Source organism: Anolis sagrei, chromosome X (assembly GCF_037176765.1).
Source record: "Anolis sagrei isolate rAnoSag1 chromosome X, rAnoSag1.mat, whole genome shotgun sequence".
Taxonomy (NCBI): Eukaryota; Metazoa; Chordata; class Lepidosauria; order Squamata; family Dactyloidae; genus Anolis; species Anolis sagrei.
Genome location: NC_090034.1, coordinates 57,172,692 through 57,199,105, shown reverse-complemented (window position 1 = coordinate 57,199,105; position 26,414 = coordinate 57,172,692). Strand labels below are relative to the sequence as shown.

The 26,414-nt window shown below is 46.2% G+C and overlaps 1 protein-coding gene across 2 annotated transcripts in view; it reads left to right on the top strand.

The window, feature by feature from the left end:
- The first annotated feature begins 351 nt into the window (after positions 1–351).
- Positions 352–26,414, top strand: part of PTBP1 (polypyrimidine tract binding protein 1) — a 47,432-nt gene continuing 21,369 nt past the window's right edge. The window contains exons 1-4 of one of the 2 annotated variants that reach the window (XM_060784914.2): positions 352–467; positions 10,234–10,264; positions 24,920–24,995; positions 26,019–26,191. In XM_060784914.2, the coding sequence (XP_060640897.1) occupies positions 460–467; positions 10,234–10,264; positions 24,920–24,995; positions 26,019–26,191 (288 nt within the window). In that variant the 5' untranslated portion in view covers positions 352–459. The remainder of the gene's footprint in view (positions 468–10,233; positions 10,265–24,919; positions 24,996–26,018; positions 26,192–26,414) is intronic. The other variant, XM_060784915.2, reaches the window with a different exon arrangement.

Below are 26,414 nucleotides of genomic sequence, written 5' to 3'. Positions count from 1 at the left end.
TGACCATATAGCCCGGAAAAACCTACAACAACCCATTGAATAGTTTGCCACTTCCCAAAATGTTTTCTCTGGCTTCGATGCCCGCGCCCAATATGGCCGCCACCCGACGAGCTTATTCCCCGTTCGTATTGGCCGAGCTGAGAAGTATTACCTTGTCCACGATGACTTCACCTCCCGCTGTTGATATGGCGGGCGACGACCAATGGCGGCACGGGAAACGCAGCTCAGCCCGCCTCCGAGTCCAAAGCCAGGCCAAAGAGGGCGGGGCTCTTCTTCCCGCCCCCTTCGTCATGGCGACATCCGAGGCGGCCAATGGGATGCCAGGAGGTGTTCCCGACTGAGGGCGGGACAGGGTCCGGCCGCCATTTTGAAAGTCTATATAACACGTAGCCGTTGGGTCTGCTCCTGCTCGTCCGGCGCCTGCTCACCGCTTTTCCCTTCGGGTCGCCTTCGTGGGCCATGGACGGGTGAGTGCAACGGAGGCGGGAAGGGGAGACGCTAGGCCTCGGGGGCGCGGGTGAAAGAGGCCATTTGTGAGGAGAAAGGCGTTTGTGAGAATGGCCTTCCGTGAGGGGAGAAAAGTTGAAGCGACTTTTCCTGAGGCACAAAATTTGGAGGGAGGGGGAGGGGAGAGGACGGGGGAGGACTGGAGGGATAGGGAAGCTGCGCGCGCATCCACTTTCCCCACAACAACTCTTTCGCTTTTCTTCAGAAACTCTTTTCTGTCCTCCTTTTAGGCCCCGCCCCTCTCTCCCCTCAAGAACCCGCCCCTTCGCTCCCCCTCGCGGAGATTGGCCCGCCGCTCCAGCCAGCCCCACCCCCTCTCGCTTCTCATTGGTTCGTTTGGCGCGCGCTCTTCCCTGCTTTTGTAGGTTTTTTTTTTTTTTTTTTGGTGTGTCTAGTATTCTAATTTTACCCCTCGCGAATGGAGACCCCGGTGGCGCAGTGGGTTAAACCCCTGTGCCGGCAGGACTGAAGACCCGACAGGTCGCAGGTTCGAATCCGGGGAGAGGCGGATGAGCTCCCTCTATCAGCTCCAGCTCCTCATGCGGGGACATGAGAGAAGCCTCCCACAAGGATGATAAAACATCAAATCATCCGGGCGTCTCCTGGGCAACGTCCTTGTAGACGGCCAATTCTCTCACACCAGAAGCGACTTGCAGTTTCTCAGGTCGCTACTGACACGGAAAAAAAAAAAACCTCGCGCGCTCTGTTCTGAAAGGCGCCTTTGCGCGTGCGCGCTGTCTCTCTTGCTCACCACGTTTCACCCTCGGCACTTTCCTTCACGCGCATGCGCTTCTGCCCATCCCTCGCGAACGTTTGGAACGCCTCAACTTCTTCGCTGTTTCTCGAAAAAGTTCGGGCTCTCGAGGCGCATGCGCGCTGGCTCGTTTTCGGCTTCCTCTGCGGCAAGATGGAGGGAAGCCACGTTTCCAGGCATGTAGCCCGGGGGGGGGGAGGGGGGGCTTGAGGGGCTTCAGCCCCCCCCCCCCCCGAAATTCTCATGATGGTTCGCGAAAAGGCCTTACTGGTGCATTATTTAAACTGTGTTATATTTATTCATATTATGATCTGATCACCATACTCAGTATATCCCATATGCATGGGGATATTGGGGTAATGATACAAAAGGTTTGCTAGGCTAGACCCTCTTTCACTCAGACTCAGCCCCCCCCCCCCCCCCGAATCGAAATCCTGGCTACGGGCCTGCATGTTTCGTATTGTGATTTTAGGAAATATTCCTAAAGATACCGGGAAAGAGTAGATCATGAAAGTGGCAGCCTGCAATCATTTATTTATTTATTTAAAACTTTTATGTCCCTATCTTCTCTACTTCTGCAGAGGGACTCGGACTGGCTAACAGCAAAGATTCAGTGCTAACACTGAAAATCTAAAACATAATGCACAACATTAAGTTACCAATTACATTGCATAAAATTACATAAAAGCCATTCGCCAGAATAAAATCGTGTCCAACTCAGTCCGTATGTCCGGTACATATATTGTGATCAGTACTCGATTGCCGGTCTCGGACAACATTCCGCAAAAGCTTTGTTGCACAGCCAGGTTTTCACTAGTTTCCTAAAGGTCCGGAGGGAGGGGGCAGATCTAATTTCATTTGGGAGGGAATTCCATAGCCGAGGCGTCCCCACCAGACACGCCTGCGAAGATGGCAGGATTGCCTCTCCAGACGATCTTAACACTCTTGATGGTTCATAGGGGAGAATACGTTCGTACAGGTAAACTGGGCCGTAATCGTATAGGGTTTTATAGGTTAAAACCAGCACTTTGAATTGAATTGTGCTCGGAAGCTAATTTGCACCCAGTGAAGCTGGCGCAACAAGGGAGTTGTATGCTCCCTGTACCCCGCCCCTGTTAGTAACCTGGCTGCCGAGCGTTGGATTAATTGCAGCTTCCAGGCAGTCTTCATAAGCAACCCCACGTAGAGAGCATTGCAATCGTCTATATGGGATGTAACCACAGCGTGGGCCACCGTGGCCAAGTCCGACTTCCCAAGGTACGGGCGCAGCTTTAACTGTGCAAAGGCTCTCCCAGCCACTGCTGAGGCTTGGGGTTCCAGGCTCAGCGATGAGTCCAGGATCACTCCCAATCACTTAGAAAGGAATGCTGTGATCACTTAAAATCAGCATGGATTTCTCAAAAGTCATGCCAGATTCATCTTATCTCTTTTTTCGATAGAGTTACAAGCTTGGTAGATGCAAGGAATGCTGTGGATGCAGCAGATCTTGATTTAGAGAAGGTCCCACATAACCTTATTGTAAGCAGACTAGTCCAATGTGGGCTAGGCAAGGCTACTGTTAGGTAGATCTGTCATTGGTTCAGTGACCGAACCCAAAAGGTTGCGTCTCCCCAATGGTTCCTCCTCTTCATCCTGGAAAGAAGTAACTATTTGGGTGCTATAACTGAGCTGGGCATGTTTAGCCTGAAGAAGAGAAGGCTGAGAAGGGGGTATGATAGCCATGTATAAATTTGTGAGAGGAAGCCACAGGGAGGAGGGAGCAAGCTTGTTTTCTGCTTCCCTGGAGACTAGGACGCGGAACAATGGCTTCAAACTACAAGAGAGGAGATTCCATCTGAACATGTGGAAGAACTTCCTGACTGAGAGCCGTTCAGCAGTGGAACTCTCTGCCCCGGAGTGTGGTGGAGGCTCCTTCTTTGGAAGCTTTTAAACAGAGGCTGGATGGCCATCTGTCAGGGGTGATTTGAATGCAATATTCCTGCTTCTTGGCAGGGGGTTGGACTGGATGGCCCATGAGGTCTCTTCCAACTCTTGGATTCTATGATTCTATGTCTGTGAGTCGCCTTCGGGCTGAGAACAGCGGTATAGAAGTAAATTAAATAAATATATGTTCTGTTCTGTCCTGGACCCAGTTCAGTTCAACATCTTTATTAATGACTTCGATCAGTGGTTCTCAGTGGCTGGGATTTCTGGGAGTTGTAGGCCAAAACACCTGGGGACCCACAGGTTGAGAACCACTGACTTAGATTAAGGTTTAGAGGGCACGCTGATCAAGTTTGCAGGTGGGACCAAGTTCGGAGAGAGAGCTAATCTTCCAGAGTACAGGATCAGGATGCAAAATGACCATCACAGATGAGAGAGCTGATTGGCCAAAACTAACAAAATGAAGGTCAGCAGGAACAAATGGAAGATACTCCACTCAGGCAGAAAAAAAGGAAATGCCAAGATACAGGATGTGTGAGAAAGGCCTTGGAGTCTTCATGAATAATAATAATAATAATAATAATAATTTATATTCTGTCCTATTTATTTTTTTATTTATTTCCTGCATTTCTATCCCATCATTTCTCAACCCCTGAAGGGGGACTCAGAACGGCTTACAATACGCACCGTTTCGAGGCCTCTACATAACAATTACACAATTGAACATACATCATAATTAAACAGTACATAAGCAATCATTAAAAACAGTAAAATAGTCTCGTCAGCCGTATCGTCGTTCCAGTCATGTCCCTCTAAGCTGCTGCTTACATCTATTGTCCAAAAGCCTGGTCCCAAAACCATGCCTTTAATTTCTTTCAGAAAGCCAGGAGAGAGGGAGTCAATCTTACCTCAGTTGGGAGCATGTTCCATAGGTGGGGAGCCACCACTGAGAAGGCCCTGTCCCTTGTCCCTGCCAGGTGCATTTGTGCGGTTGACGGGAGTGAGAGCAGGGCCTCCCCGGATAATCTTAGATTACGAGGTGGGACGTAGGGGTGGATGCGTTCGGACAAGTAAGGTGGGCCAGAACTATCTCCTTGGAGGAATTCAGGGCGGATTCCAAACATAAAAGACAAACATTCAATGCCCGAACACAACAATACATCCATAGTAATGAAATTTGGATGGTAACTATTGACCAGAGGTATAATGGTAGTTTTGCCAACTACTCTTCCTCCTTTTGTAAGCCAGTGAGCAAAGGTACATCTTCAGCTGTTTCTTGAAAGCGGGGAAGGAGGAGGGCCATCTTTAACTTCTTAGGAAGGGAGTTTCAGAGGTGGTGGTGGGGTGGTCATAGAGAAGGCCCTTTCTCTCGATCTCACCAGCCATGCTTGTGCATGCAGCCTCCTCTAATGACCACAGTTATCAAGTTGGTCTATAGTGGGAGATGCGTTCATCAAATAATCGACCTGAGCCATTTAGGGCTTTAAAGGTAAGAAAAAGACAAGCTGAACATGAGCCAAGAGCGTGATACAACAGCTCAAAAAGCCAATGGAATGTTGGCTTGCATAAACAGAAGTATAGTGTCTAGATCCAGGGAAGTCATGCTACCCCTCTATTCTGACTTGGTCAGACCACACCTGGAATCACACCTGTCTAATTCTGGGCACCGCAATTGAAGGGAGATGTTGACTCTAAGCTGAAATGTGTCCTGAGGAGGGCGACTCTTAAGGATCCAAGGGTCTGGAGAACAAGCCCTATGAGGAATGTCTTAAAGAGCTGGACATGTTTAGCATGCAGAAGAGAAGTCTGAGAGGAGACAAGATGAGGGTCATATATACAGATGTGAGGGAAAGTCACAGGGAGGAGGGAGCAAGCCTCTTTTCTGCTGCCCCGGAGACTAGGATGCAATGGAACAATGGCTTCAAACTACGGGAAAGAAGTGAGATTCTACCTGAACATGAGGAAGAACTTCCTGACTGTGAGAGAGCTGTTCAACAGTGGAACACTCTCTCTGCCCTGGAGTGTCGTGGAGGCTCCTTCTTTGGAGGCTTTTAAGCAGAGGCTGGATGGCCATCTATCGAGGGTGCTTTGAATGTGATTTTCCTACTTGGCAGAATAGGATTGGACTGCATGGGCCATGAAATCACTCCCAACTCTAGGATTCTATCAAAAGAAGTATAGTGCCCAGGTTGAGGAAAGTAAGGTCCCTCTATTTGGCTTTGTTGGACCTCTTTACCTGGGATACTGTGTCCAGTTCTGGGCACCACAGTTCAAAGGGTATATTGACAAGCTGGAAGGTGTCCAGAGGAGGACAACTAAAATGAAAGATCTAGAGACCATGAATCCCTATGAGGAGTGTCTTAAAGAACTGGGTCTTTTTAACCTGCAGAAGAGAAGGGTGAAAGGAGACATGAGAACCATGTATCAATATGTGATATGGTGTCATAAGGAAGAGGGAGCAGGCTTGTTTTCTGCCTCCCTTGAAAGTAGGAGTAATGGGTTCAAATTACAGGAAAGAAGATTCCACCTGAACATTAGAAAGAATTTCCTGACCATACGAGCTGTTCAGCAGTGGAACTCTCTGCCTCGGAGACTGGTAGACACTCCTTCCTTGGAAGCTTTTAAATAGGCTGGATGACCATCTGTCAGGGGTGATTTGATTGTGCTTTTTTCCTGCATGACAGAAAGGGGTTGGACTAGATGGCCCATGAGGTCTCTTCCACCTCCCTGAAACATCTTGATGTTGTCTTCCAACCCTATGATTCTAGGCATCGATCTCTTTCTTATTAGGGCATTGAGGAGACTTCGGAGCTCTGCAGCAAGATGGAAACCCTTTATAAAATAATGGAACTTACATAGCACATGAATCTCTTATGACATGGCTTTGGGCACCCTTCTGATCTGTAACCAATTTCCATGGAAATTACTTCTCTCTTTGTATTTTACTCCACCTGGTTCTCATACTGGCTTTTCCCATTGTTTTGGGAATCCTTGCCCCATCCTTGAAACACTTTGCTGGTTTGCTGTTTTAGATTCCTGACATGCTTTCCATGGCTATTTATTGGCTTTGTTGCTCCTATAAACACATGTAAGTATATGCAAGTATATACAATTTACAGGCAACCCTTTACATTCCTTGTCACAGCTTGGCCTGGGATCGTGGCCTTGTTTCCAAAGTCAGATTGAAGCAGAGAAACTGTTCCCCTTTCCAGGTTTGCCCCATCTTTACACCAGGAGAAAGGTCATTTCCTCAGGCTTGATCCACCTTCGAAGTACATTTGCCTGTCCTTCAAATCCTCATTTGTCATTCTCTACACCGTCGTCACATTTTTCGGCATCCCTTTCTCTCACCACAGCACAGTTCCCTTTTTGCAGCATTATGGAATTTATTGTACATATTTATTGGGTTGCTGTGAGTTTTTGGGCTGTATGGCCATGTTCCAGCAGCATTCTCTCCTGACATTTTGCCTGCTTCTGTGGCAAGCATCCTCGGAGGTTGTGAGGTTTTATTACGAAACACCAAACTGAGCCTTTCAGAAAGGCAGCTGTGAGGATCCTGCTTGTTCTGCCAACTCAGCACTATCTTTAATTCTTTGCCTGAGACTGGGTAGACTTTCACCTGCTAGCAGTGCAGGGTGGAGGCTTGTTTCCTGATTTTCTTTTTAATGGTGGCTCTGCCCTTTTTTAAACAGTTTTCTATGGAAAGCTAACCTTGAGGATGGAAATTCACAGAATCCTAGAGTTGGAAGTGGCCCCCAAAGACCATCCAGTCCAGCCCCCTTCTGCCAAGCAGGAAGAGCACAGTCAGCCCCCCACCCACCCAGAAACAGATGGCCATCCAGCCTCTGATTAAAAATCTCCAAGGAAGGGGCTTCCACCAGACTCAGAGGCAGAGAGTTCCACTGCTGAACAGCTCGTACGGTCAGGAAGTGCTTCCTAATGTTCAATGGAATTTCTTTTGTTGTAATTGAAACTCATGGCTTCATTGAGTCCTAGTCTCCAGGGCAGCAGAAAACAAGCCTGCTCCCCTTCCTTATGGCCTCCTTTCACATATTTATATGTGGCCATCATGTCTCCTCGTAGAAGGCAGTGGTCGGAGCTTGGGGGCCACGGTAGGAAACTGATGGGAGGCTGTATTTACATTCAGCACCAGGTGCTTTGTCTTCTGTGTCAAAAGTCTACCTTATATAATTTTATATCATGGCTATCAGCAGTCTTAATGGTTCTGTTGCTCCCTGTCACAATTCTCATTTTTCTTGCATTTGATGAAAGGACAGTCTCTTGAATATCTGGACACCAAGCAAAATACAGCGTCCCCGACATACAAAGGTCTAACTTACTCCTAGTTCAGAATGTGTCTGACTTACAAATGATTCCTAGTTCAGAACACGCTTGACTTAAAAATTACTCCTACTTAGAACACGTCTGACTTAAAAATTACTCCTAGTTTGGAACAGGGATGAGACAACAGGAAATGAGATAAATCTGCCTCTTGGAAGGCAAATGCAGTCCTGGAAGAGTTATCATGGGGGAAAGTGGTCTCCAACTGAAGCTTTATCCCCAATCCTTGTTTCTATCAAGCCAAGTGTTTCAAAATCTACTTCTCACGGGGACAGAAAGTGATTGGAAATACTCTGAACAGGGGCACAGACAGCAAAAGAAACCACAAGGTGTGTTCAGCCTTCCCAATACTACCCAGAGCTAAAAAAAATACTAAAATGTTACTCTTCCAACTACTGGAAGAAAATATGGCAGGGGAAATGGGAACATTATTGGAGGAGGTATTCACAATTGCCTTATGCATTCATTTTGAATGGAACTGGATCAAAAAGGAAAGAGTTGTGACTTGGGAATGCTTCGGGCCCTGTTCAGAGGTGAAATAAGAACTTTTTTGTGTTAGGAGTGACTTAAGAAACTGCAAGTCACTACTGGTACAGATGGGAGCTCACCCTGTCCCCGAATTCGAACCACCGACCTTTTGGTTAGCAGTCCTGCTGTCACAAGGATTTAACCCATTGTTATTTGGTAATGGGTTCTGATAACACAGAGAATTGTTGGATTGGCAAGCCTGGTATACTGGGAGAGTTTCTTTTATTTGCCTTTCCATGAAGAGTGTGTACTTGCTGGGATACAAAGCTGTGAACGTTATCTAAACTTCATAATGGCAGTTTTTACTGTCATAGTAATCTGCCAGTGAGTGTTGTAAACAGTGGGAATTGCTTGCAAATAGCTTATCTTGCCCTCATAAGTTTTGAGGCTCTTAAGAACCTAGGTATAACTGTTTATTTCAAACAGTTGTCTGGGTAACATTTTCATATAACAAATAGTTATGTCCTTCCTGTAACAGGTTTCTCTTGTGAACCTTGGAAAAAGAGTAGGAGTAACAGTTTGCAGTTCACTTTTGAGACCGTCTGTTTGGGAATTTTTCTCCTGGCTGATTTGACTTTATTCAGATTACTTGCATTTTAAATTCTTTATGCTTCCCAAATAGAATTTGGGCAAAAGAGGAGGAGCTGGGTGTCTGATTGGTTCAGTTTGGCTCCTGATGCCCAGATGGTTTTTATTATCCCACTCCAAATCCAAATCTGCATTCAAGCTCTCCACAAAGCACATCTGTCTTAGCTGGCAATTCTAGACACTTGAGTCATTAAAACAAACCCAGAACTGTCTTGCCGCCCTGGGCATTTTTAGTGATGGTTTGCCACAGCGCAGCCTTTCTTCTATCGAGTGTAGCATCAATTGCGAATGGCTAAGATTATGAGAGGGCAGAAGTTGATTCAGGAAAGGAACAAGTAGTAGTGTGTCACAAACACTGACTCAAGTGAACATAATTTTTAAAAGAGTGTGTTTTAACCATGATTGGCTACATATCCTAGATTTTCTCATAGCCCTGGATGAGGTATGGGTCTATGGAGAGGGACCCTCTAGATGTGCCACGGCCACTCCCCTCACCGCAACACAAAGAAGAGTAATGTGTAGTCTTATTGTCATTTGGAGAGGCTTACGTTCTTCATTCCTGATTCATTTGGTCTCACTGTACTGCAAAGAACATGTATGATTGGGTTGCTGTGAGTTTTCCGGACTGTATAGCCATGTTCCAGAAGCATTCTCTTCAGCCGTTTCCCCTACATCTATGGCAGGCAGAGGTTGTGAGGTCAGTTGGGAACTAGGCAAGTGATGTTTATATCTCTCTGTAAATGTCCAAGATGGGAGAAAGAACTCTTGTCTGTTGGAGGCAAGTGTGAATGTTGCCATTAGCCACCTTGATTATCATTAAATGGCCTTGCAGCGTCAAAGCCTGACTGCTTCCTGCCTGGAGGCATCTTTTGTCAGGAGGGGTTAGCTGGCCCTGATTGTTTCTTCTTTGGAACACCTCTCAACAAAGGATGCCTCTAGGCAGGAAACAGCCAGGCTTTGAAGCTGCAAGGGCATTTAATGCTAATCAAGGTGGCCAGTGGCAACATTCACACTTGCCTCCAATGGACAAGAGTTGTTTCTCCAGTCTGGGACATTCTGGGTCGTTTCCAACAGACCTCACAACCCCTGAGGTTTCCTGCCATAGATGTGGGTGAAATGTCAGGAGAGAATGCTTCTGGAACATGGCCATACAACCTGGAAAACTCACAGCAACCCAGTGATTCTGGCCATAAAAGTCTTTGGCAACACCTTGAGCATGTATGAGAGAGGGGGGGAGAAACAATGAAGGATAGTTTCTTGATGCTCTGATTGAGCTGATGCTCTGGTGGCTGCTGTGCCCACCCAGACTAAACTGAAGCTCATTTGTAGAAGTAGTATATCAGCATCGCAGACCTGCCCTTTAACATGGAAATCTCTGAAATCCAGTTGTGTCACATTCTCGGCAAGCTTGGTTATGCAAGAGATGCCGTCTCCTCTGTACAGTGTTCCTAAAAACCTCAACTCCTTGATGTCCCTTTGAAGCCTAGGGGTTCTTTTACTTGCTGCAAGTTGACTGTATTTTCCTTTTCATTATATCTGTTCTCAGTGCACCTTCCAACCATCTAACTTTACCTTCTCTCCTTCTCTTACAGCATTGTCCAAGATATAACAGTTGGTACAAAGGTAGGCATTTCTCTTCCTTGCTTTGGTTGTCTTCTGCAAATCATGCCCTGCATGCCATTGCCATTCTCCCCAGATCAAGCTGTTTTGTAGCAATGTCTCATTCAGTTACATGGGGTGCTGCTATCCTTCCCCCACAAACTTGAAGCTCCAATGAATGATCTGTCTCCAGGGGTGTCTATTCAGTGCATGCAAAGGAATGCTGGGAACCCCCTCCCCCCAAAGGAATGTTCTGTGCTTTTGAAAAGATACTTCTAGAAAGTTCCTCAGTTATGAAAGAGGTTTCTTTGAAGCCTGAGAAGCAACTGCTAGATGGGGCCAAGGGTGTACCTAAGACATTTGTGTCAAAATAATGGATCCCCATTTTAAGCTTTCCTGGAAATGTGTTAATATAACTTCCTGGGCATTTGTTTTTTTCCTGATTAGAAGCGGCCAAGTGTCTTGGGGTGAATGGAAATTCAATTGTTCATCCTACTGGATTGGCTCTGAAAATGGAGGCAAAGATGTTGCTGAAGTACTCCTTTGGATCTTGACCAGAGTTTGACAATACACATCATATCTTTGCATGGACAGGATGCATTTGGGGTTGGATCTACAATGCCATACAATCCAGTTTCTGAATCTAGATCAGCGTTTCTCAACCTTGGAGTTGGGACCCCTTGGAGGGTTACCAAACACCATCAGAAAACACATTTCTAATGGTCTTAGGAACCCCTTTGGCAGAGAAGGCTTGAAGATCTCTCTGCCTGTCCTCTCTCTTTTTGGAAACAGACTCCGAATCCTCCCACCAAAAGCCGTCTCTGCTGTGATTGGCTGGCCTCTCAACCAAGGGGAGAGATGTTTCTGAGACTCCAAATGGGGAGGGGAGAGGAGAGCAGGTGTGCTTGGTGCATGGCAGCATGTGTAGATGAGGGAGAGCGCGCGAGGCGGGAAGGAGGCTCATGCCAGTGAGTTCCTTCAAGACAGGGGGGTTCTGTGTGGGAAGTTTGGCCCAATTCTCTTGTTGGTGGGGTTCAGAATGCTCTTTTGTTGTAGGTTAACTATAAATTCCAGCAACTACAACTCCATAATGTCAAGGTCTATTTTCCCCAAACTCCACCAGTGTTCACATTTGGGCATATTGAGCATTTGTGCCAAATTTGGTCCGGATCCATCATTGTTTGAATCTACAGTGCTCTCTGGATGTAGGTGAACTACAACTCCAATACTCAAGGTCAATGCCCAGCAAACTCTTCCAGTATTTTCTGTTGGTCATGGGAGTTCTGTGTGCCAAGTTGGGTTCAATTCCGTCATTGGCAGAGTCCAGAATGCCTCTCTGATTGTAGGTGAACTATAAATCCCAACAACTCCCAAATGACAAAATCCCCCCAATCCCACCAGTATTCAAACTTGGTTCAGTGAATATACATCCTGCATATCAGATATTTACATTATGCTTCGTAACAGTAGCAAAATTACAGTTATGAAGTAGCAACAAAAACAGTTTCATGGCTGCGGGTCACCACAACATGAGGAATGGTATTAGGAAGGTTGAGAAACACTGATCTAAATTATCTGCTTTGAACTGGATTATGTGACTGTCATATAGTCTAGTTCAAAGCAGATCATCTGGATTCAGAAACTGGATTATATGGCAGTGTAGATGGGGCCTTACTTTAAACTTTAGCCCACTTGGTAGCATATCGCTGCCTTCTCCTACTTTCTTATCAACAGTAACATTTTATAATGGTCTAAAGGCCCTTATTCACTCACTTGTTTTTGTTTGTAGCTCAGGAGAAAGATCCTTAAGGAAAATATCTAAAAGGGAAAAGTTTTGACTTTTAAGATGCAAGAAAAAGGGAAAAGGAACAAAGTGGGGAAGAAAGTTTCTTTGGGGATGAGTTTGAGGTGGGTCCTGACGATAGGCTTCCCGAGGGCTAACAGAATCCAAAACACCTGGCTGTCTGTTCTCAAATGTTGCTTCAGTTCCCACCGAGAAAGAAGACGAGTAGGAACAAAGAACATGGAGAAGACGGCTGCTCCGCAAACCTGAAAATGGCCCTCCCTGTTTGAAAGCAGTGTGTCTCATTGTAGTCTGCTTGCGGACCTTGTTTGAGGAGAGCTATTTGCTCCGCTCGGCTGGGTTCGGCCTGGGTTTTGTCTGTGGGCCAAGCTCTTTGCCATGGGAACGGCCATGGCTGCTCCTGGCCCCAAGCCAGGAATGCGAGCGGAGGCATTCCAAGGCGGCAAGGAGAAAACGGCTCTCGCTTGGAGGACCTGCCCAAACAGGCTGGAGTTCTGTCTGTGCGCCACATTTGCGGAGACAGAGGCAGGAGGGAAATGGGGGAAACATGCAGAGTATGTAACCAGTGCGGCCTTAAGTACAAGGAAAACCTGGTCTCTTGCCTGTAAAATAGACTTCTCTTGATTTTGGAATGGGTGTGTAGCAGAATTGGAGAAAATGTGTCTTATAGTCAGTTCTGTCTGTGCCAGGAGTGATCCTCCTCCAGTTTCAAAACCGAACCTTCCTAAATACTGTTATTTCCTCCAAAATAAGGCCAGGTCTTATAATGTTTGCTCCACAATATGTATTGAGGCTTATATTCAGGGGATATCTTATTCCCCCATATACAGCAACCTATATTTTGTCACAATCAAAAACCTGTACATTGGTTCATGACCCAAAATCTCGTATCCAAAGGTGTCCATTTTGAGTATTTAGAAATATTTAATTCATTTATATTCCCGTTTTTTACATATCAATGTTGATAATATTTATATTGTTATATAGCAATATTTTATAATTCAATGCATCTGTCGTGTGTTGCAATGGACATACTCAATGCATCCGTCTGACTGACAATCTGAACTATGTCTTATTTTTAGGATGGGGCTTATATTACGAGAATCCTGGAGAATCATGCGAGATAGAGCTTATTTTCCAGTTAGGGCTTCTTTTTGGGGAAAGTATTAAACCCCTTTCTGTCAAACATATCAGAGAGAGCAAAGAGTTTGAGTGATTGTCTTCTGGTTACCCGTCTCTCCGCTTTGTGTCATATGCATCACATGTAAGAAGATACACAGACACACATAATCTATATATATAAATCTGTTAGGTTGGTTATACCGGACAGGTAAACTCTAAACCCCCCCAACGAAACTGCACCAAAATTGCCATGGCCCTAGGACAACCCACTCGGTACAAACTAATCCACTCACAATTACAAACAACACAACAACACACTCACAAAATGGCAAAACAACTGAGCATGCGCACTGGAGCAAAGTCTCCAGCTCGCGCGCACACATGGCCGAACGGCCAATGCGCCCTCAGCACTTCCCTCGCCCCGCCCAGCACGAACATGTCGCCGCCCACACACACACAAACAACGCAACTTCCCCCCGCCCCCTTCCCTCCACCCCCTCCTTCATCTTACCCCTCCCACGCTGCCTCCAAGCCTCGCCGCGCCGCATCCCCACCGGAAAGACACGCCTCCTCCCTTCGCCCCACCCCTTCCCTCCCTGACTCACTCCTTCCCTCCTCCCTCCCTCCCTCCCCCTCCGGAAAGACACGCCGGTGGGGATGCGGCGCGGCGAGGCAGCGGCGCTTGGAGGCAGCGTGGGAGGGGTAAGATGAAGGAGGGGGTGGAGCGAAGGGAGGGGGCGTGTAACCAGAGAGGGAGGGAGGAGGGAAGGAATGAGTCACAGAGGGAAGGGGTGGGGTGAAGGGAGGGGGAGACTTTGAAGACACGCCCCTCCGTTCGCCCCACCCCTTCCCTCCCTGACTCACTCCTTCCTCCTTCCACCCCCTCCGGAAAGACCCGCCCCCTCCCTTCGCCCCACCCCTTCCCTCCGTGACCTTGAGTATGGGAGTTGTAGTTCACCGACATCCAACTTCGCCCCGCCCCCTTCTCGCCCACACATGCACCACGCAACTTCCCCCCTCCCCCTGCTAAGCCCACCCACGCCGCTGCCAAGCCTCGCCCCTTTCTAGCCCTGCCACCCTCTTCCCCCAGTCCAAGCCCCGCCACGCCGCTTCCTGCCCTGTCGAAACCATCTCTCCGCCCCCTCCTTCATCTTACCCTGCCCATGCTGCCTGCACTCCTCCTCCTCCCACCCCACTCTGCCGAAGCCCCACCCACACCCACCGACGCCCCGCCCCTGCACTCCTCCTCCTCCCACCCCCCTCCGCCGAAGCCCCGCCCACACCCACCGATGCCCCGCCCCTGCACTCCTCCTCCTCCCACCCCCCCTCCGCCCAAGCCCTGCCCACACCCACCGACGCCCCGCCCCTGCACTCCTCCTCCTCCCACCCCCCTCCACCCAAGCCCCGCCCACACCCACCGACGCCCCGCCCCTGCACTCCTCCTCCTCCCACCCCCCTCCACCCAAGCCCCGCCCACACCCACCGACGCCCCGCCCCTGCACTCCTCCTCCTCCCACCCCCCTCCGCCCAAGCCCCGCCCACACCCACTGACGCCCGGCCCCTGCACTCCTCCTCCTCCCACCACCTCCGCCCAAGCCCCGCCCACACCCACCAACGCCCCGCCCCTGCACTCCTCCTCCCACCCCCTCCGCCCAAGCCCCGCCCACACCCACCGACGCCCCGCCCCTGCACTCCTCCTCCCACCCCCTCCGCCCAAGCCCCGCCCACACCCACCGACGCCCCGCCCCTGCACTCCTCCTCCCACCCCCTCCGCCCAAGCCCCGCCCACACCCACCGACGCCCCGCCCCTGCACTCCTCCTCCACCCACCCCCCTCCGTTGTAGCTGCTGGGATTTATAGTTTACCTGTAATCAAAGCATTCTGAATTCCAGCAACGACGGAAATAAACCAAACGTGGCACACAGGACTCCCATGACCCAACAGAAAGCACGAGAAGGGTTGGGTAAGCCCTACTCAAAATTCAAACTGCCAAAACCATCCCTCCTCCATCTTACCCTGCCCACGCCACCTCCAAGCCCCGCCCCCTTCAAACTGCAAAAACCATCCCTCCTCCATCTTACCCTGCCCACGCCACCTCCAAGCCCCTCCCCCTTCAAACTGCAAAAACCATCCCCTGCACTCCTCCTCCCACCCCCTCCGCCCAAGCCCCGCCCACACCCACCGACGCCCCGCCCCTGCACTCCTCCTCCACCCACCCCCCTCCGTTGTAGCTGCTGGGATTTATAGTTTACCTGTAATCAAAGCATTCTGAATTCCAGCAACGATGGAAAAAAACCAAACGTGGCACACAGGACTCCCATGACCCAACAGAAAGCACGAGAAGGGTTGGGTAAGCATTGGGAAGGAAGAAAGGAAGGAGGGAAGGCAGGAAAGAAAGAGGTATCGAAGGAAGGAAAAAGAGAAAGTAGAAAGGAAAGAAAAATAAAAGGAAGGAAAGGCAGGAAAGAGGTAAAGAAGGAAGGAGAAAAGAAAATAAAAAGTGAAAGAAGGAAGGAAACATGGAGGGAAGAAAGGAGGCAAAGGAAGAAAGGGGGAGGGAATGAAGGAAAGAGAGAAGGATGAAACCAAGGAGCGAAAGAAGGAAAAAAAGAAAGAAAGAGGTACAGAAGGAAGAAAGGAGAGAAAGGGGGAGAAAAAGGGGGAAGGAATAGGTAGGTACCTCTCTTTCATAACACTCCAGATACCTACCTCTACTTTGAAAAGTTTTACTATAGGCCACAGCAACGCGTGGCAGGGCACAGCTAGTAAAAGTGAAAATGTGAATGTGTGTGGCTGGGATGTCTACTTACACAGACAGGCTCCTGCCTCACAAACAGTTATAGTTCCCACCATTCAAGAGACACCAAAGACCCTCCTTCCAGTGACATTGCAAGTTATAGTGAGCACCATGAATATGTTCAAGAGCCCTGCCAATGTCCTCCACAAAGGCCATCCTGCCCACCACCCAAGTGAAGGCTTTCATACAGGGACCATTCCCAGATTTTATGTTTTTCCTCCACAACTTAAATCTCAGTGTTTTTTACTCTCTCCATTGGTGTGGGATTTGCATGACCTTGCCCTCTCCCTTAACCCTTTCCTCTTCTTCTCTATGGCACACAGCAAACAGGAATGTATCAGCAATGGAACATACTAGAGAGGTTTGTGGAGAATTCACCATTATTTATAGGAGTTGTAGGTACTGGGATGTATAGTTCACCTGCAATCTAAGAACTGCACTCTGAACTCCACCAACAGTGCACATGGAACCCCCATAACCAACAAAAAATACTGGATATCTTTGGAGGGATGTCTAGGAGTTATAGTTTACCTATATCCAGAGCGCACTATAAACCCAAGCAATGATGTATCTTTACCAAACTTGGCATGCATTCCCAATTTGCCAAAATTTGAATTTGGTGGGTTTTGAGGGGAATTGGCCTGGACATTTTGGAGTTGTGGGTACTGGGATTTATAGTTCACATGCAATCAGTGAGCACTCTGAACTCCACCAAAGATGGTCCTGGACCAAACTTAGCACACAGAGCCCCCATCACCAGCAAAAAAAAATAATACTGGAGGTCTTTGGGTAAAATTCACCTTGATTTGGGGGAGTTGTTCCCCTACATCCAGAGAGCACTGTGAACCCGAACACCGATGCATCTGAAGTAAACTTGGCACACAGACCTGATGTGCTGAAATTTGATTGCTGAAGGGTTTTGAGGGAACTGATCGACCTTTCTGGGAGTTGTAGTTCACCCAGAACCCCCATGACTAACCCAACTTTCTGGAGGGGTTTGAGGGGACTGACTCACACTGAACCCCACCGATGATGCATCTAGAGCAAACTTGCCCAACATAACACACTTTAGTACTGATGGAGATTCTCAGGGCTAACCTGGCATGATGTGAGTTGTAGTTCATCCATAATCTTAGGCATTTTGTACAATTAAAAATTGACTTTTTCAAATAACCCATGTAGTAAAAAATGGGAAGGAAAGCTCATCCTAATATTCCATCATTGGCTGGATTTCTAGATGTACCCTGAGTTTTTAAAATAAAATGATTGCTGCAGATTGCCTCTGAAGGGTGTAGTTTGGTTTCACACAGGAAATAGAAACCGCTCCAGGCCCATTTTGGGTATTAAAAAAAGCCAGGGAATCAACTTCAAACCGAAACAGGCTTGATTTACTCCAGTTGAGAGAGAGGTTGCTTTCTACTTGGAATGTTGTTTGCGTTTCGGTCTTTCCTGTTTGGAACTTGTATCAGTTTGTTTCCGTTGGTTGTATCAAATGTCATAAATCCCTTCAAAACAGAAGTATCTTGAGTTGTGGGGCAGTGTAATCTGGATGTGCAATACGAATATTTTATCTGCTGATTAAATCTGTTCCAGGCTAAAAATATGGAGATGAGTTAGATACATCATTAGATCAAGTGCAAAACAGCATGATTTTAACTGATTTTTGCCAAAACGTTGAAGTAGTATAGATTTAAGACTACGTGTTCAGCAATTTTTGCCTTTCCTATCTATAGCCATATTTTCTGGAGTAGGAGGCCATTCTCCCAGTGCAGACTTTATTGCATGTTATTACTGCAACTAGATTGGGTGCCTGGCATTGCCCGGCTTATTAGAAGAAGATATTTTTTATTTTACAAAATGCTTAAAGTTGTGGGTGAACAACAACTCACAACATGCCAGGTTAACTCCCTGAAACTTCATCAATACTTGCAATTTATCATGTTGGGCAGGTTTGCTCTAGATGCCTCGTCGATGAGGTTCAGTGTGCTCTCTGTTTGCAGGATGAGTTACAACTCCCACCATGGTGGGTGAACTCCGTCAAATCAGCTCCAGTATGTTCAGTAGGGTATAGGGATTCTGTGTCCAGGTCCATCCTCAGTTGGGTGCAGAGGGCTCTTTGATTGCAGGTGAATTATAATTTCCAGTACCTACAACTAACAAATGTCAAGGGCAATTCCTTCCAACACCCACCAGTATTCAAATTCTGGCATATCGGGTTTGCGTGCCAACTTTGGTGCAGAGCCATCATTGTTTTTTGTTAACAGTGGATGTAGGTGAGCTATAATTCCTATAAATCAAGGAGAATCTCCCCCCCCCCCCCAACCCTCATGTAATTTTTGTTGGTCATACAAATTATAAATCCCAGAACTATAAATCCCAGTACCTACAATGGCTGTAAATAAAGACGTATTCTCCCCAAATCTCTCCAGTCTTTTTCTTAGGTAATAGGAGTTTTGTGTGTCAAATGTGGTCCATTGTCAGTGTGGTTCACAGTGCACTGACTTGATACAGGGTGAACTACAACTTCCATCATGTGGAATCAGTCACCCAAACTCCTCCAGTATGTTTAGTTGCTGATCCGTTCTCTGTTTGTTGTGCAGACATAGTTGAAAAGAGTAGGAAAGGTGATGGGCAGGATCATGCAAATTCCACACCAATGGAGACAGTCAGAAACACTGAGATGTCTGTGGTGGAGGAAACATGTAAAGTCTAGGATGAAATTATCCCTGAATGAAAACATTCCTTGGGTGGTGGGCAATATGGTGTTTGGGGAGGATGTTGGCAGAGGTTGGGCTACATGTTCATGGCACTTGCTATAACCTGCAATGTCATTGGAGGGAGGGCTTTTGGTGGCTCCTCAGCATTGTGGGTTAAAGCTGTTTGTGGAAGTGGGAGCCTGTCTGTGGAAGTGGACACCCCAGCCACACACATAGGTATTTTCATTATTTTTATGGGTATAGAGTTTATGTTAAAAGCCTGTCTTTTCCCAGACCTCGTTTGCCATTTTTTTTCAATGCAATGCTGCTCAAAAAGAATTCAGTTATAGATAACAAGGAGGACTGGTCAAACATAGGAGGGGGGCACATTGTAAAATTGAAATTCAGTGTCAGATGTACCAAATTCACCTGGTTTGTGATGCCACCTGGTCCTTATATTGTCCTTTTGTAGCTCTTCATTTTAGTTAGTTGCTTGTATTATACACTATTTTTGAGGATCTTGTATCCGTACAGTCCGATGTATCTTTTAAAACAGCAAGTCTTAAAAAACTAGGAAACCATTAGCCATGTTGAGTCTCCTTTTGTGGAGAGAAAAAGCTGGGTGTAAATAAACATAATAATGTGTAAGGGTTCTTTGCTCCAACTGTGTTGCTATGGATTTAGTCTTCTCTGAAGAGAACATGCCAAAGTGCACAGGGGCTGAAGATACTATACATCTTTATTGTTCGGAATACAAGAATCTAGCACTACTTCCCATCTATATAGGGCCCTAGCTACAATGTCATCAATCACCCAAAAGCCCTGGCACCTTGTGCCTGCCCTTTTCCACATACCAGAGCCCACCTTTTCCCACCTCAGGGCAATTGACTTTTATGGCCGGTTCATGTGTCCTTGCAGCAGCCTGTCCTCCCTTTTGGCCATAGGCAAGTAGTTGCATGGCATGAGTGATCATTGTTGAGTGGGCTTATCAACGAAAGACTCTCCTCATAAATGCACAGCAGAGTAACTTAGCAGCAGCAGCGTGACCCAGCACCAGTAGCCACAAATGATAAAAAGAACAAAAACACAGACCAATGTTATCCCTTCCATGGAAGGCTTTCACACTATTGACCAGGGCTCCTCAAACTATGGCTCGGGGGCCGAATACGGCCCTCCAAGGTAATTTACCCGGCCCCCACTCAGGATCAACCTAAGTCTGAAACGACTTGAAAGCACACAACAACAACAATCCTATCTCATCTGCCAAAAGCTGATATTGAAATACTAATAAGTTTATATTTGTTAAAATTGTTCTTCATTTTAATTATTGTATTGTTTTTAAGTGTTTTTTGCACTACAAATAAGATATGTGCAGTGTGCATAGGAATTCATTCATTTTTTTCCAAATTATAATCCGGTCCTCCAACAGTTTGAGGGATTGTGACCTGGCCCTCTGTTTAAAAAGTTTGAGGACCCCTGCTATTGACTATAACAAGGTTTACATAACACAAATAAACAAGTACACAGTAGCTTTACACACAGCAGCCTTCACACTGGAGCTTTCTCACACGATGCTTCTCTCACACAGAGGTTTTTCTCACACTCCTCAGGATGCTAGCTTTGGCCCACGGACTCTGCTTCAGCCTACTAACTCAGTGTTTGATTCACATTTTTGTAATCGAAAATACCTAGATAATATTTAATATTTCTGGCAATCATGACGTAATATGTAATGCTTAAATAGTTTTCCGTATCCTTGGGTAATTTCCAACTTATGGGGATGCTAAGATCATGGGAGTTTGCTTAGCAAGATTTATTCAAAGGCTTTGATTTCCTCTGAGGCTGAAAGAGTGAGCTTCTAGGGCTGAGTGAGGATTTGAACCCTCTTCTCCAATGCATGCACTAAACCCCATGCAAATTGGATCAGATCAGTCCAGAAAGCCTTTAAGAAAGTGTGTTCAAATGCCTTTTGTAGCCAATGCCTCTTCGGTTAAGTTGGAGAAAGAAACAACGTCAGCATCTCGCCAGTTCAGCTGAAGATGCATTGGCCACAAAGATATTGGACAACAGTAGCCTCGGCACACTTTCTGAAAGGCTTTTGTTGGTTAGTTTTCATTTTCCCCAACTGGGCCTGAGACTTCCCTGCAGCGTATGAATTTCCCTGCTTCCAACCAAGGCTTTTCTCAAGCTTTTAGGGTGGGGATTGGGCAGAGGTTTTATTGCAGCTCCTGGCAGTTGCCCGAGGTGTGTCCTTGTTCCAAATGGCTGCATAGCTTCACTTTCCTCTGAACTCTTGAGATAGTGAGTGTTTCCGCCACACCCTGGAATCCTTTCCAAAGAGCAGACCCATTTTATGGCTTCACTTTGGGGTTTTCCTGCTCTGGAGTCAAATGCCACCTCTTTTACTTGCTCTGCAAATGTCTGGAGTAATTCCTGACCATCAGAGTTGGCTTTACTTCTGCATTGGTTGTCCATTGGCCCTAACCGTTGCAGCTATTTTCTTTGCTGAGCAGGAAAGGCCTCCCCCTCCAAAGGAAGTGAAGGTAGGATTGCTTTGTCACAAATGTCTGACTTGGACAGATTTGTGGCATCGCTAGAGAACAGGCTAAATCACATATTTCAAGCTCAAGGTCTCTTTATGGTACACTACATCTCCTGCATCCCTCCCCATTTGACTTCATGGCTGGAACTAATGGATGTTGTGATACATGGAGATATGAATGGTTGTGGTTTGTTCTGTTGAATCAGGATCAAGATGCAAGGCTTGGGGAGACAATGCCTGGCTTTCAAGTGTTCTTTGACCTCAGGGCCACAAGGGCTGTTAGGTTGCAATTCCCATTATCCCCAGTTTGCAGGGCAGGTAATCAGAATGGCTGGGAGTTGTCATTTATTAACACCTGGGGATAAAAACATAAGAGCACCTATATAAAAAGTGATAGTTGACCCTCTGTCAATGGATTCTCCATCCATGGATTCAACGGCCCTTTGAAGGCAACCAAAAGGCTGATTTTACCCTTGATGGAAATGAGTTTGACACCTAAAACATGGAAATGGGACAAGATAATTATATGGCTGGGTCTGTACTCCTTCTGGCTTCTAAAACCCATTCGTCCTTTCAAGGGCTGGGAAAACATTGGGTTGAATTCTTCATCCTGTGGCAGAAGAGTGTTTGAGCTTTTTTATACAGTCAGTGTAGAGCTCTATAAATGTGCATTTTTAGTAAAAGGCAAAATATTTTATGATATGAAGAGAAACCAGAGCAAATTGAATTTTTGAGCTGTAATAAAGTTTGATTGCAATTGCATTTTTGACAGTGTTAATCCAGCCACAGCTGCAAAGAAGTCAGGATTTCTGTGAAAAGGGGTTGAGAGGGCCCTGTGCCAATACAGTCATTGAGCAGGGCTAGTTGTGATGTCCTCATGTTGTTACCTGCAATTTCCTTAGAAGTTTCAAGCCTGGCGTTCGCTCCACCCTCAAATGCATCACTGTGCTTCCCCTAAGACGCGGCTGTCCTGCATTTCTTGTATATGTTTGTCTTGGGTGTATCTAGGAGGAGCAAATTGCGTTTAATTGTTCTAACACCAAGTACCAGATCTAGAAGCACATTATTGCCATTGCAAAGCCCAGAACAAAAGGTTTTGTGGGCAAATGCAGGCTTTAGATGCATTATTCATGGCCTTGAATGCTGCCAGGTTCATATCCTATGAAGAGCTGCTTTTGATAGTGTGTGTGAGGTATCAAGAGAAATGAGTCCTTCTTTTCTAAAAGGGTGGAAGGAGAGTTCCCTATATGTTCTCATGGCCGTTTGGTTTTCAATAATATGCTTTTCCTCTGCTGTGACAGTTCCTAAGAAGGTCCTTTGGTGTCTGTTGAGATTTGTAAGGGGAAAAAGGAAGGTTGGGCCACCCTATATTGAACAATCCATGTGTTTGTTTTAGATTTCAGCAAGTTTTGGACAGTGTTGTACATGACTTCTGTCTTCAAGTCACATACTGATAGCATTTATAGAAAGCATAGGTGGCTTTGTGCTCACAAAGCATATGCTCCAAAGACTCAAATGTACTATTGTCAGTTTTTAGAACAGGTAAGTAAGTGACTATAAGCTGGTAACTCATTGCAATGGAGGTTGAACTGTTGCTTTCTCACCACAAACAGCCAACTCGAGTTATGTAGTGAGCCCTCTTTGGAGAAACCTGGAAAGAGGCGTCCAGAAAAGGAGCCCATTTCCATCTTCATTGATAAAGCCTGTCTTTCCTAACGGAAGTCATATTATAACATATAGGGATGTGCGATCCATTAAAAATAGTTCAAAAGTACTAACAAAACAGGGGCGGTGGCGCTTCCATTTCTAAGTGTTTCTAAAGTATAGCTAGTGAAAAATTGTTACCATAACGAGAGTAACAAAATTTCATTACTATTTCGTTACAGTCATTGCACATAATTAAGTTACTATAATTAGGGAAACTTTAGGGGCTCCTATCTCCCTCATCTTAATGCTATTTGGGTAAAACTTACTGTGAGCCCACCAAATTTCAGGACATTTCACTTATCCATGGATTTTTGGCAAATTTTCAACGTTTTTGTAAACAAGGTTTTTTTTACTAATAAAGAAAATCTGTTCCTACTTTGAAATTATTTCCTTTTTAATTGTGCAGTCTTTACTTTGAAAGTAGTTGTTTTACTTCAGAAACTTTGTTTTTGTGGCAGAAACTTCATTAAATTGGTGGAGACTCAACAAAGCAAAATGTGCTGTAGGATGATGTCTCTTGCGTAAAGACAGTTTTTGCAGTGTAATAAACTTTTGCTGTGTTTGACGGAACCAATAGGAAATTGCATTTATAACCCAGGAACAGAAATCATAGTGTAGAATATTAACAAATGTATTGAATTCCGTCTGACTACAGATTGATCTCTCCTAATTGGGGCTTTCTGATGCTGACGCATACTGGAAAATGTAGTTTAGGGCAGAGCCTTTTGAATTCTTTTCCATAGGGCTCCTCCTCTTCCCAAATTACATTTCCCAGAGTTCTGTGCTGTTCCCAAAATGCACTTCTTCCTCTTTTCATGTCTCCTAATGCCAAGATTCCATTAATTCCAAGCAGGCAGCCTTTTTGGCTGAATGGCTTTGCTTCCTTGCACTGAATATGAAACTGGAAGCCTTCTGAGATTTACAAAACTAAAACAAAAATGTATGGGGTAAATTTTGATTCTAAAATAATTTGGTGTGGGCCATGCAAACGCTATGGATATGGCTTCCAACTTACAAAACTTCTGATTTCCAACACTTCCAGTTTTTTTACACATCCCTAGTAACATACTCTGAACAGAACGTACTTTCAAGGTGGATTTGGCTGATGCAAATGCCGATTTGGACTCAACCGCCGTGCTGCTGGGCCAGGCCTGAGAAAGTATCCTCAAAGCATTCCAGTTAGCGCTCCACATTTGCTGGAATTAAGGGCACAGGACACCCCCCTTTTTTTTTGTCATGTCAGGAGCGACCTGAGAAACTGCAAGTTGCTTCTGGTGTGAGAGAATTGGCTGTCTGCAAGGACGTTGCCCAGGGGACGCCCGGATGAGTTGATGTAAAGAAACATTTTAAAATGGTTGTTTTAAAACATGAGAGAACCTTGAGCCACATCCATGGTTAAATTGCCATGTAGATGCATTTCAGCCTCAGGCAGAAGCAAGATCCAAGCCAGCTGTCTTGTATGCATTTGAGGATAATTTAGTCCCACTGATGCTCTTGCAAGGCAGTCTGTGCTCTCAGGTGTGCAGCAATACATCTCACAAAGAGGATGTCTGTAGACGATTGGCATCTCTGCCATCTCCCCTAAGGACAAACTAAATATGGCAGCGTGACTATGGAAATGCCATGCCTTTCCTATTTGGTCAGTCAAACCTCCTTTGCATGGCAGCCCTGAGTTTCAAGGGAACACCTTGAGTGATGCCACTCCGAGAGTGCTGATGGCATGTTCTTCACAAAGCATCGAGTTTCACAAGTCTCCTCTTGAGGGAAATCGGGCTTTCCTGTCAATTTTGGATGGAGTAGATCTGCCTTTTGGTTTATGTGGTTCTGAATGGGCCATGTGGGCAGACCCAAGGGCTGGATTTGGGAGGCCCCTTCCCTTCTTCATCTCCCCTTTGCCCCTTCGGCTCCATTTTCCCACTGCTTCAGTTCTGTTTCTGCGATGCCTGAGTAGAATGTAGCACGGTGCTGTCAACTTACCTTTCCTTCCCTTTTTTTCTTGTTTCTCTTCCAGCGGGGATCTGACGAACTTTTCTCTACTTGTGTCACTAACGGACCCTTTATCATGAGCAGCAACTCTCCTTCTGCAGGTAACTTTTGCCGGCCCAAAGAATGCAGCACCCGGTTGCCCACAGAGCCATATTTCCTTCGGCGCCGTTCAGCTTTGCACTTTTCATGGCCTTCAGATGGTTGCAGCTCTCTCTCCAACCTATCCTTAATTCTTGGGATCTGGCGGAAGGGGGGGGCGGGATTTCCTGGATTTCTTCACACTGCTATAGTTGGGCCTACAGTTAGCATTAACTCAAGCCTTGTCCCATCTCCTGTTTGTGGAAATCCACTGCCCAAGTTAGTAGCTGGCACCAACTTTCGTCCCTTATATGTGCCAAGTTAAAACCTGGCTTGTCATTGAGACCTTTGGGACCTAATCCGGCTACGTTTTGACAACTGCTTCAACTTTCTCTACTGCCTTCGTCTGTCGATTTATTTTTTTAATCCCCTTGACATTATCCTGCTTTTCACTGGACATGTTTTAATAGAAACTATTCAATTGCATGCCGCCAAGAGCACACCCAATGTAAGGCAGGACAGATATATTGAAATGATCTCTTCTGTGGAGAACCCTTCAGAGTTTGGGCTGCAGACAACTGAAATGGTGGTCCTTCGTGTCACGATTCTCTGGAATGTGCTCAACAATCTCTCCCGTCTCATTGAGAAGACAGGAGAATCCTAGTGTCCTTTAGTTGTATTTTTGTATTTTATGCAACCAAGTTCTGTCACATTATTGTCCTGGGCAATGTGTTTCTAAATCGGACATATTCAAATTAGTTACAGGGATTAAATGTGAGATTAGGGTGTAAAAGTGGAGAGAATCTACCATAATTCAGGCCTGCCCAATCTACAGCCTTCCAGGTGTTTGGGTCTCCAACTCCCAGAAGCCCCTAGCCAACTTGTCCAATGGCCAGGAATTCTGGGAACTAAAGTCCAAAACACCTGGAGAGCTGCAGGTTGAAAGGGCCTTTATCGAAGGGCAACATCACACTCAAAAGCAAAGGCTCTGAAGTCCTGCCTGGTAGGACTCCCATCGGAAGGGTCACTTCTACGCTCTTTTGCAGCCAATGGGAATGACAGCAAGAAGTTCAAGGGTGACACCCGGAGTGCCGGCGTCCCATCCCGTGTGATCCACATCCGCAAGTTGCCTGGTGACGTCACAGAGGCGGAAGTGATTTCCTTGGGGCTTCCCTTCGGCAAAGTCACCAACCTCCTGATGCTGAAAGGGAAGAACCAGGTATTTAATGGATAGTGATGGAGAACTTCATCTATTAGAGGTGTGAGAAGCAGCAGAAATATGATTTTGTTTTGAAGATTTGAGTGGTCTCCGCTTCATTTGTTAAAGATTTTGAAGGGGTTTTGTTTCGTGAGCTGACTTTGTAATTGTTTTATTAATATTTGTTCCGTTAGAGGCAATGGAAAAAAATGCGAGGTTTGTTTCCGTCATTTTTACACCACTG